Source organism: Procambarus clarkii, chromosome 4 (assembly GCF_040958095.1).
Source record: "Procambarus clarkii isolate CNS0578487 chromosome 4, FALCON_Pclarkii_2.0, whole genome shotgun sequence".
Lineage (NCBI taxonomy): Eukaryota > Metazoa > Arthropoda > Malacostraca > Decapoda > Cambaridae > Procambarus > Procambarus clarkii.
Genome location: NC_091153.1, coordinates 9,999,413 through 10,011,268, shown reverse-complemented (window position 1 = coordinate 10,011,268; position 11,856 = coordinate 9,999,413). Strand labels below are relative to the sequence as shown.

Sequence of the window (11,856 nt, the reverse complement as noted above, 5' to 3'; positions counted from 1 at the left end):
TTCTGAGGTCTCAACCCTCACTAACTCTCTGCTTCCTATTGCTTAGGTACTCCCTTATCCACTGGAGCGCCCTACCAGTTACTCCTGCCTGTTTCTCCAGCTCCAGTGTGGGTGTGTGTGTGTGGGTGTGGGTGTGTGGATGGGGAGACATGTTAAGAGTGTGGGTGTGTGTGGAGGGGAGGCAGGATAAAGGTGTGAGTGTATGTGTGTGTGATGATGGGGAGGCAGGATAAGATTGTAGGGGTGTGTAGATGGGGAGGCAGGTTAAGGGTGGGTGGGTGGGTGGGTGGGTGTGTGTGTGTGTGTGTGTGTGTGTGTGTGTGTGTGTGTTGATGATGGGGAGGCAGGATAAGGGTGTGGGGGTGTGTAGACGGGGAGGCAGGATAATGGTATGGGGGTGTAGGCATGTCTTTGATACGAACTCAACAGTCCGGCCTTAAAATGTCTCATTAACCTTGAGCGAATTTAATTTCGTTGTGTAAAGATCATTTCTTTGTACATCGTGTCATGAACATTTTTTTATCAAAATAGTGTAAACATTTTTGTGTTATTCCAAACAGAAATGTTGTACCGCAGTTTATTCTGGTATAAAATCCTTGCAATTTAAAAAATGTATATGATGATAAGTTGTTAAATATTTATAAGATATTTTCAAAATAAAATGTTTTATGTAAGTGCATACATATGAGGGAGGCAGCGTGCGGGGGAGTCGTGGCGTATATAAGGCTGTGCTTGTAGCCTAGTGTCAGTCGACTCGTGCAAGGCTATCCACACACTCATCATGAAGGCTCTGGTAAGCTGCCTCCCGCCGCCATCTTCTCTCAACAACTAACACTAAGAGAATGTTTGTCTGTCTGCCTGACACAAAGTGGGAGGCTGGATGCATGGGGCTAACCTCACCAAAATTTGCAAGGGGAAATGGTCTGGGGTGCGCGACGGACATAGCATTGTTGGGATAGGCCTAAGTTAAATGGTTTCAGAAATATTAGCAATTATAAACACCCAGAACTCTACTACGTTCTCTGGGAGGTTCTGGAAGTCCCGACCCGGAGCCCAACCAGGGTTTTACAGCCAAGCCCTCACACTCTGGCCTACGGTAATGGCGTTCACACTCTTATGCCACATTCAGCTCGCAATGAAATGACGATGGCGTAATATTTAAATGAAAAATATAGGTTCTAGAGGTTTGTTCTTCATACCATGCAGAGAAATATCTATAGGGAGTAACTTCCTTGTCTTAACAACCCTTGGAGAGGAAAATGAATACGATCTATAATAATGATATTGTTTCACTGGGGGAATATATGGCGGGAATGAACTGCAGTAAACATCAGAACTAGAGAGTTGTTATTGTTGTTGGGTGTCTTGCTTGTTATCATGTGTGTTACTGGTGTGTAAATGTGTGTTATGGTTGGCAGCTGATGTTGGTGTTGGTGGGGGCTGCCATCGCCCTGCCCTCCCCGCAGCCTGGACCTCAACCAGACCCACAGCTACTCTACTACCCGTTCACATACCCCTACAGCACCTACACGTTCAAGTCTGCCACTCCCGCTGCCACCGTCCCGCTGACCTACTCGTACCCTGGTAAGTACCAAACGCCCTCGGGAATGTCTGGAGCTCCTGTACCACTAACTTGGTGTCGTACAAGCTCCTCATAAGATGTAATTACCAGTGACCACCAGTCACAACCCGTCATGAAGTTCATCCTTCCTTTTCACTGGGAAAGATGACCAAGTATACTGGCATACGATTTTCAGGGTAAGCAAAACAGTTAGATTTACCGAGATCTTCCTAGCCGAGGGCGAGGCTCTCTGTAGTCACCCATCCAGTTACTGGCCAGACTCAATGGTGCTTAATCTGACTATGTACAGCTTGCTTCATGCACGGCATATGTTGTCAGCTTAATATGTTCTTTCTCTCAGGGTTTGGATACCACTATCCCTTCAGTTACTACGGCTATCCATTCGGCTACTCCTTGGTGGCCCCTGCTGCAGCTCCTGCCGCAGAGAAGGCATAATCGACCTCTCCAGAAGTAGAGAACGGGACCTCACTAGCCTCACTTGCGGGACTTAGAGGTGTAGTTGAGCTGTCCTGTGACCACCACAACTCCAAGAGCTGCCACATGGACGACCTTCCTTATTCTAGGGGCAGCCATGGTGATGGGGCGAAGTGGGACCCCTTCCTTCAGCCATGGTGCTGGGGCGAGGGGGGGGTACCAGACCATCACCCTCCACCCACCAGGGCTGCCACCACAATCATTAACAGTGCTACTAATAATCAGTGTTTCTGTTCAATAATATTACAATTACAGTGTCCTGATACATATCTGGGCAGGAATTAATAAAGAAAATAAACAGTAACAATATTTGAGGAATTTTCGATGTAAAAATAAAATTAAGTGGAAAATTAGAATGAGTTTTAATAAGCTTTGATGGGATGTATTTAACTTAGATGTATGGTGCTTGGTTGGTTGTAGAGATACACAATAGTTTCCTTCAGCAGTTTATTGATTAATGGCAACAAGGTATATATCTGGCCAGCCGAGGTCCTACCTACTCTGGTCTGGTGAGATTACTGACCTTGCTTCCAGAGCGGTTAGTACCAGCTCTGTGTCCGGAATGACGTCCTGTCGAAATGACGTCGAAACAGTAGTGAGGGGGTTAGTCTTCAGAGAAACCTTCAATATAGAACACGTGCATGGACGGATAATCTAGTAAAGATTCTATAGAAAGTGGATTTGAAATGGACCATTATAAACAAAGGAGAAGATAGACCATATCAACACTTTCGGCAGCCTCCTCCATGGGAAGAATCGAGTCGAAAGATAATCATTGAAGGATTACCAGTTAAAAAATCAACATGTGACTCACAGAAGCTTAAAGCAGTCATAGAACGACAAATGAAAACCATCTCAAGACTGAAAACGACTCACATCTTCACAGACGGATCAGTTGATCAAGAAAGAGGTTCTGCTGGGGCAGCAGTTTACACTAACAACCATGAAGCTTACTGGAGCATGAATAGTGGGTGCTCAACATTGCAAACAGAATTATATGCCCTGAACTATACAATTGAACTGTATTAACTATACAATTGAGAAGAATTTACATGATGTCATCATTCATACCGACTCTAAATCTTCGCTCCAGGCATTGTTATCCAGTGAACACGGAGATAATATACAACTCCTCGCAGAAATCCAACATATTGGAAAAGAAGCCCATAATCTAGGGCTGTCAATCACCCTAAATTGGATACCAAGTCACATTGGCATAGATGGTAAAGAAAAGACAGACTCACTAGCAAAAACTGCCACTGCTCTACCTGTTGTACAGGTTCAAATACCTCCAAGTTTTTCACAGATTAAGGAACAAATCAAGAAGAAAATACTCCCAACTATCAAAAGTCGCCACAGAGCCAAAGTAGCGGAAGATAGCGTACTTCCCTAAGTACACTAGTGTAGAAGATCCACTGCGATATGGTACGAATAAGCCACTAGGTAACAGTAGTAATAAACGGTAATAAACCCAGTAGTTAAAAGTGTCATATGTGGAACAGAAGCAGAGGCGCCACTATTGCACTACTTACTGGAATGTAAAGCTACTGAAGCCCTGCGCATCAAACTTAACATTAATCCAACGACAGCAGCTACATTAGATTCACATTCCACAACCAATACATTGAGTAGAAAAGCCGTTAAAGTATAGGACTCACTAGTGAACATTCATCTACATCAGCCACCAAGATAATGTTATTAAAACACGACTAAAACAGAAACGAAAAAGAAAGGGAAAAAGCAGGAAACCCCACCTCCATTTAAAATATTGACCCAAATATCAGAGTAACAAGGTTATCGCGATATAACGGAACTCAATGACGGGCTCGCCATAGCCCGTGCTACATGGCCATTTTGTTCTGAGCAGCTAAATCTAAAAAACAACAAAAACGAGGGGTTAGTGTAGTTAAAGGTAAAGTAGTGACGGGTAGTGTAGTGTGAGGTTAGTGTAGTGTGAGGGTTAGTGTAGTGAGAGGTACTGCAGTTAGGGGTAGTAGTGTAGTGAGAGGGGTAGTGTAGTGAGGGGGATAGTGTAGTGAGGGAGATAGTGTAGTGAGGGAGATAGTGTAGTGAGGGAGATAGTGTAGTGAGGGGGGGGGGTAGTGTAGTGAGGGGGGGTAGTGTAGTGAGGGGGGTAGTGTAGTGAGGGGGGTAGTGTAGTGAGGGGGGTAGTGTAGTGAGGGGGGTAGTGTAGTGAGGGGGGGGTAGTGTATTGAGGGGGGGTAGTGTAGTGAGGGGGGGGTAGTGTAGTGAGGGGGGGGTAGTGTAGTGAGGGGGGGGTAGTGTAGTGAGGGGGGGGGTAGTGTAGTGAGGGGGGGGTAGTGTAGTGAGGGGGGGTAGTGTAGTGAGGGGGGGGTAGTGTAGTGAGGGGGTAGTGTAGTGGGGGGGGGGGTAGTGTAGTGAGGGGGGGGTAGTGTAGTGAGGGGGGGGTAGTGTAGTGAGGGGGGGGTAGTGTAGTGAGGGGGGGGGGTAGTGTAGTGAGGGGGGGGTAGTGTAGTGAGGGGGGGTAGTGTAGTGAGGGGGGGTAGTGTAGTGAGGGGGGGGTAGTGTAGTGAGGGGGGGTAATGTAGTGAGGGGGGGGTAGTGTAGTGAGGGGGGGTAGTGTAGTGAGGGAGGGGGTAGTGTAGTGAGGGAGGGGGTAGTGTAGTGAGGGGGGGTAGTCTAGTGAGGGGGGGGTAGTGTAGTGAGGGGGGGGTAGTGTAGTGAGGGGGGGTAGTGTAGTGAGGGGGGGTAGTGTAGTGAGGGGGGGTAGTGTAGTGAGGGGGGGTAGTGTAGTGAGGGGGGGTAGTGTAGTGAGGGGGGGTAGTGTAGTGAGGGGGGGGTAGTGTAGTGAGGGGGGGGTAGTGTAGTGAGGGGGGGTAGTGTAGTGAGGGGGGGTAGTGTAGTGAGGGGGGTAGTGTAGTGAGGGGGGGTAGTGTAGTGAGGGGGGGTAGTGTAGTGAGGGGGGGTAGTGTAGTGAGGGGGGGTAGTGTAGTGAGGGGGGGTAGTGTAGTGAGGGGTAGTAGTGTAGTGAGGGGTAGTAGTGTAGTGAGGGGTAGTAGTGTAGTGAGGGTGATAGTGTAGTGAGGGTGATAGTGTAGTGAGGGGGGGGGTAGGGTAGTGAGGGGGGGGGTAGGGTAGTGAGGGGGGGGTAGGGTAGTGAGGGGGGGTAGGGTAGTGAGGGGGGTGTAGGGTAGTGAGGGGGGGGTAGGGTAGTGAGGGGGGGTAGGGTAGTGAGGGGGGTAGGGTAGTGAGGGGGGGTAGGGTAGTGAGGGGGGGGGGGTAGGGTAGTGAGGGGGGGTAGGGTAGTGAGGGGGTAGTGAGGGGGTAGTGAGGGGGTAGTGTAGTGCAGGGGTAGTGTAGTGCAGGGGTAGTGTAGTGCAGGGGTAGTGTAGTGCAGGGGTAGTGTAGTGCAGGGGTAGTGTAGTGCAGGGGTAGTGTAGTGCAGGGGTAGTGTAGTGAGGGGGTAGTGTAGTGAGGGGGTAGTCTAGTGAGGGGCAGTGTAGTGCAGGGGTAGTGTAGTGAAGGGTAATCTAGTGAGGGGGCAGTGTAGTGCAGGGGTAGTGTAGTGAGGGGGGGTAGTGTAGTGAAGGGTAGTCTAGTGCAGGGGTAGTGTAGTGAGGGTGTAGTGTCCAGGAAGGTCGCTGCAGGTGACGTACTAATTAACAGTCGTACCTGTCCCAGGACAAGGACGCCACGCTGGTGAAGTTACGTACTAATATTGTAATGTCCTCGTTACCTCTGTATTACTCTGTTGCCTCGCACTGGTAGCGCCCTCAGGGCTGGTTATTGGGTAGGTGTTGCACATATGTTGCTCACCGTTATTTGGAGCGCGGAGCACACGAACACATACAGGCGCACGCACGCACACACAGATATAGCTTGCAGAGATGGTCAGAGAAATGACTCCGGGAGTTCATCACAAGCAAATGTAAAGTTATGGAAATGGGATTAGATGACAGGAGAACAAAGAGACAGTATACAGTGAAGGGAAACTACTGCCTGTGACGATTCGAGAAAGAGACCTGGGAGTGGACGTAACACTTAATCTAACACAAATGATTGAAAGAAGTCTTCACTGAGAGAGCACCTCACACCTCTTAAGGGGCTTCGGACCACTTAAAGTTTACTAGAAATGAAGTAAAAAGAGCCCTTACTGAAGTTGGATATTGTGGTGCTGAATACTCCACTGTTCAGTAATTAAATATTTCACATTATAGCACTCTATTGCCACATTATATCACCGGTTATGTATTCATAATTTCGCCAATATTTTTCAGTTGCCTGCACCAGCCTCTTACACAGAGGCTACCCAGATGGCAGGAACACAATGTGAGAAGCTAAAGAGACGAGACTGCTTAGTAACATAACTATATTCGTGCTATAACAATATATATACAATATAGTTCACAAATATATTCATCCGCCCACAACTTCACTACGAGTCAAAAACCACGATCCTCGCCAGTCAACGCTCGTCACATCTTAAATGCTAATATCACTAATCTCTAAAGCTCTCATCTCCAGAGACCTAACTTAATGTTAGTCCCTCATACTCGCGTGTTTCTCAAGAATCCAACTCTACGCATTTACTACGAACGTTGGCGGCCACTGGGCAGGTGAGTGTACCAACCGGCTGGACATGTTGTACCAACACCTTCACCAACTTGTCCTCTTAAAAAGAACGTCGCTTTTGGCCGTTTGCCCGTATGGCCGAATTTGGACGTAATTTGAAAATGAAAAAAAATGAATATAAATTTGGGATTTTGTTTTCAACAACAGTAAGTTAAGGGTCCTCTGATAGGTTAGGTGGGCAGGAAATTCTCAAAGTTTCAAAACGTTATGAAAAACGTTAATTTAAAGTGTCCTCTTATAACCTCTGCGCGTAGGCCGGACGACTCAAATAGAAAATAGAACAGAACGTCACTTTTGTGAGTCGATTTCATTTCAAATTACGTCCAAATTTGGCCATAGTGCGCATACCAGCGAAAAGTGACGTTATTTTTAAGAGGACGGGTTGCGCTGCCTCCACTCCCTGTCCTGGCCTCCTGCATCGATGTCCTGTTCGGTTTTGAGACTTGTCACCTGATTGATAAAGATTAAGCCACCCAAAAGGTGGCACGGGCATGAATAGCCCGTAATCCTGCCACCTGCTCTGCTGGCGTCTCTCTTGTATTCAGCCTCACCAAACCACTTCGGGTCAACATGTGATCCTGTGAGAGCACAGGATCACAGTATCCTGGGATGAGGTCTAACAAGACCATCCCAAATTGCACTTTGTCACCTCTCTGACACGCCGCCCGTAGGCATTCCGATTTGATGTCCAAAGGGTTTGGAAAAGATGGGGAAGGTAGAGGGATGGGAGGTGAAATTCTGGTAGAGGATGTGGGTGTAAAGAGAGAAAGGAGGTTTGAAAGTTCGGTGGCCTGTCCATCATGGGTTGACATGTGTGTCGTTTGTTTGGGTATATGGTATGTTGGGTTGTCAGTACATTGGCTGGGTGGCTATTGTTTGTGTCCTAGCTGGTGTTTGGAAACACTAGAGCCGTTGGAGTTGGCTGCAGGATATTAATCTTAGCAATATCAGGGTGGTTACTATTCTGGTAGCACAAAAGAGGGTGGTAGTGTATTTTTTTGTTAAGAAAATAAATCGGGTCCGGGATGGGCCACTTATCTGGGTCGTCTGGCAGACCACTTAGTATTTGAGGTCTCGGGAAGGCCTGAGCATGGATGTGTCTGATCACTTTGTTGGAGAGTGATTCTTCTGGTTGTGTGGTGGTGGTTCATGGATCTCGTAGTCACTGGTGGTGTTTATTGCTCCGTGGGGTTCTTCGAGGTCTGGGATATACACGTGCTTCATGCGGTACAGCTGCCTTCTGGCCAGGTAGCTGAGCCCGATGTTCATTGGTATCATGTTGAGTGGATTTGGTCTGTTATTCAAATCATGGATTTGGTCTGTTATTACCCTGCCCGCGCTAGAAGGTATCTTACACAGGCCATCCATGCCCGCCGAGCCTAGTGTAGTTACTAGTTACCTAGCGTAGACCCTAGTGTAGTTAGATAAGATAAACCTTCATAAACTTAGACATCCGGGGAGGGGGGGGGCGGTGAACTGCACACCACCCCAAATTACCACCCCACCCGCTCCATAAACTACTTCCGCTGCCAGTACATTGAGAGAGAGAGTGACTAAATTTGACACAGTAATCTGGGTACAACAATATGTATGCTAATGCCTGTATGCTAATCCCCACAATCAACAAGCCCACACAAATTACTCAAACATCTGCTACAACCCTGGACCACATATGGACTAATATAACAGCCTCACTTGTCTCTGGTATAATCACTGACAGAACAACCTATCACTATACTACCTTCCTCTCAGCAAACCTGGACATAACACCCTCGGTTACCAATAAACTTACATTTAGACTACACAGCAAACCAGCAATAAGGAACCTCATAAATGCACTTCATAATATGAACCCTAAAGTGGATTATTTCCTAAACAGCATGAACTCCTGTTTGCTAATCCCCACAATCAAGCCCATCCGAATCACTCAAACATCCGCTACTACAGTGGATCACTTATCGACTAGCATAACAGCTCCCCTTGCATCGGGTATAATCACTGACAGAACAACTGACCACTATCCTACCTTCCTCATAGCAAACATGGACACAAAACCAACAGATACCAAGAAACTTACCTTCAGGTTACACAGTGAAGCAGCAATAGGCAACCTCATATGAACTTCACAGTATAAACTGGGAATCTGAATTCAATAATACACAGGATATAAATTCATTAGCTAACTTCTTCCTTTCCAAAGCTCTAAGCCTCTACAACACATTATCCTCTCCTCACCATGCAAGTAACTGGCAAAAGATTGAACACTCCCTGGCTCACAAGTACCATACTCAAAGTAATCAACAAGAAACATGAACATGAAAACAAATTTAGGATTTGCCTAGTTACAAAGAAGTAGGGAAGAAATACTCGTCAATGCTTACCAGTATTATAAAACAAGCGAAACTTTCCTATTATTAGAGCAGATTCAAAGAAGCCAAAGGAAACATGAAAAACACATGGAAAGCCATCTCTAACATCCTAGGATCTAAACAGCAATCACATATCGAGCAAATAAAACTCTCCAAGGATGGTTATATATCTTCAACAGATTTAGAAACGGCAAAAGAATTTAATAGTTTCTTTTCTTCAGTTGGTGCCAACCTTGCCAGAAAAATCCCAGACTTAGACACATGTCACTACATATCTCTCGGGCAGCTATCCAAACTCTTCTCCTTTCACCAGTCAGCCCGACAAATGTTATGTTTATTATTCACTCACTAAAGACCAAAGTTGGGAACATTAGTGAAATACCATCCATGGTAAACAAGAGTGCCTCCCATGCCCTTGCGCCACCTATAGCTCTGCTGTTCAATAAATTTCTATAGTGTCATACATTCCCTGGTATCCTTAATAAACACGAGTAACGCCAGTTCATAAAGGAGGCAATCCGGCAGACAAACAATTACAGACCAATATCAAATCTACTTATATTACCATAAATGTTTGAAAAAATCATTTATAAACAGCTCTACTCCTATCTCTTAAAATTCAACATATTAAGTCCGTCAGTTTGGCTTCTGCTCCCAAAAGAGTAATAATGCAATTATTAGCCTGCTCGATATTATTTACACAGCCCTTGACAAAATTAGTTCCCAATTGGACTTTTCATTGACCTGAGAAAGGCATTTGATACCGTTAACCATAACTACCTCTTACTTAAACTTCACAATTATGGAATCCAAGGCCTTGCTCTCAACTATATATGATCCTATCTTAGTGACAGACACAAGTATGTAGTCAATGATACCTTTTCCACTTCTCCCAATTCAGCTTCAGATAGACAATGTTAACATTAGTAATAAGAAGGATGGAAAGTTCCTTGGCCTATACATAGACAAGAGACTTAAGTTCAGCACCCACATACAACACATTACCAAAAAAGTCTCAAAAACGGTTGGTATTCTTCCTAAAATCGGATATTACGGTCAATACTCTGCTCTCCTCTCATTCTAAGCGCTCATCTATCCCCGTCTTACATACGGTATCTGTGCATGCGGTTTATCCACTGCAAACCTACCTCAAGCTCATCATCACCCAGCAAAAATCTGCTATCAGTACAATAACAAACTCTGCTTTCAGTCAACACACAGGCCCCCCTAGTTTAAATCCCTTAACATGCCAAACATACACTCACTCCACACATTCTCATGAACTATCTACAGGTACAGAACCTTGTTCCTAAATGCTTATCTTTATCTGAAACTTTTCCTCGATAGGTGTAATAGAATTCATGAGCACTACACCAAAATAAATTCTTTGATATCCCCAGAGTTAGGCTAAATCTGTGAAAACACTCCATGCAAATAAAAGGGCCCAGTCTTTGGAATTCACTCCATGGTGAATTAAAAAATGTTCCAACCTATATCTCATTGAATAGTAAAACCAAAAAGTACCCAATTACGTCCTCATAGTTTCCTACCCTATACTTCAAACTCGCTATCTTTTACTACCCACTTCCCCAATATTAGTACTCAAGACTAATTAAGTACTTTATTTCTACCCGTGTAATCACCTCTGTCAATATTGTCGATATAAAACCTTTCTACATTGTATCTTCATCTTTCCTGATACGTTAGATTAAGGACCTGCCTGAAATGCTGCGTACTCACCTAGTTGTGCTTGCGGGGGTTGAGCTTTAGCTCTTTGGTCCCGCCTCTCAACCGTCAATCAACAGGTATACAGGTTCCCGAGCCTATTGGGCTTTATCATATCTACACTTGAAACTGTATGGAGTCAGCCTCCACCACATCACTCCCTAATGCATTCCATTTGTCAACCACTCGGACACTAAAAAAAAGTTTCCTAATAACTCTGTGGCTCATTTGGGCACTTTGTTTCCACCTGTGTCCCCTATTGCGTGTGCCCATTGTGTTAAATACCGTTTATCTACCCTATCAATTCTCCCGAGAACCTTGAATGTGGTGATCATGTCCCCCCCTAACTTCTGTCTTCTAGCGAAGTGAGGTTTAATTCCCGTAGTCTCTCCTCGTAGCTCATACCTCTCAGCTCGGGTACTAGCCTGGTGGCAAACCTTTGAACCTTTTCCAGTTTAGTCTTATCCTTTACTAGATATGGACTATGCTGGGGCTGCATACTCCAGGATTGGCCTAACATATGTGGTATACAAAGTTCTGAATGATTCCTCATACAAGTTTCTTAATGCCGTTCTTATGTTGGCCAGCCTGGCATATGCCGCTGATGTTATCCTCTTGATATGGGCTGCAGGAGATAGGTCTGGCGTGATATCAACTCAAGTCTTTCCGTCTCTTAAGTATTTTATCTCCCAGATGGTACCTTGTATCTGGGAGTGACAGTGGCTTTGGAAGAATGTAAAAATATCACGCTAATGTAATCTTACCAACCCATTGTACCTTTTTGTAAATAAAATATTATATGGTAATGACCAGGGTACCAGGAAAGACTACACTGTGCATACTAGAGGAAGCTGAAGATGTACGAGGCATCACGTTTCATTACCACAAAACTGGAAGGCAGTATAGTTTTAATATACGGAAAGTTTTTTTATATTTATTTATTATCTACCACAAACGTGGCCACACATTTACAATGCTAACCAGCATATATACATTTTCTTCTGTCCTCCATGGACAGGGTTAGAGATGTGTTAAACATATAGTTTAAGGGTTTATTGAGCAATCAACCACAGAAGGGGATTCGGTACTTTT

General features: G+C 45.2%; 1 protein-coding gene across 1 annotated transcript; it reads left to right on the top strand.

Annotated features, from left to right (window-relative positions):
• The first annotated feature begins 730 nt into the window (after positions 1-730).
• On the top strand, positions 731-2,412 carry LOC123751126 (uncharacterized). The gene is made up of 3 exons (XM_045733232.2): positions 731-793; positions 1,419-1,584; positions 1,923-2,412. Exons 1-3 carry the CDS (start codon positions 782-784, stop codon positions 2,015-2,017), a joined length of 273 nt encoding a protein of 90 aa, XP_045589188.1. The 5' UTR covers positions 731-781; the 3' UTR covers positions 2,018-2,412.
• The last annotated feature ends 9,444 nt before the right edge of the window (positions 2,413-11,856 follow it).

What these genes read in the sequence shown, in the direction of transcription:
- LOC123751126 (XM_045733232.2), top strand. An exon ending in GCTGACCTACTCGTACCCTG is followed by an intron (nt 1,585 to 1,922) that starts GTAAGTACCAAA and finishes TCTTTCTCTCAG; the next exon opens with GGTTTGGATACCACTATCCC.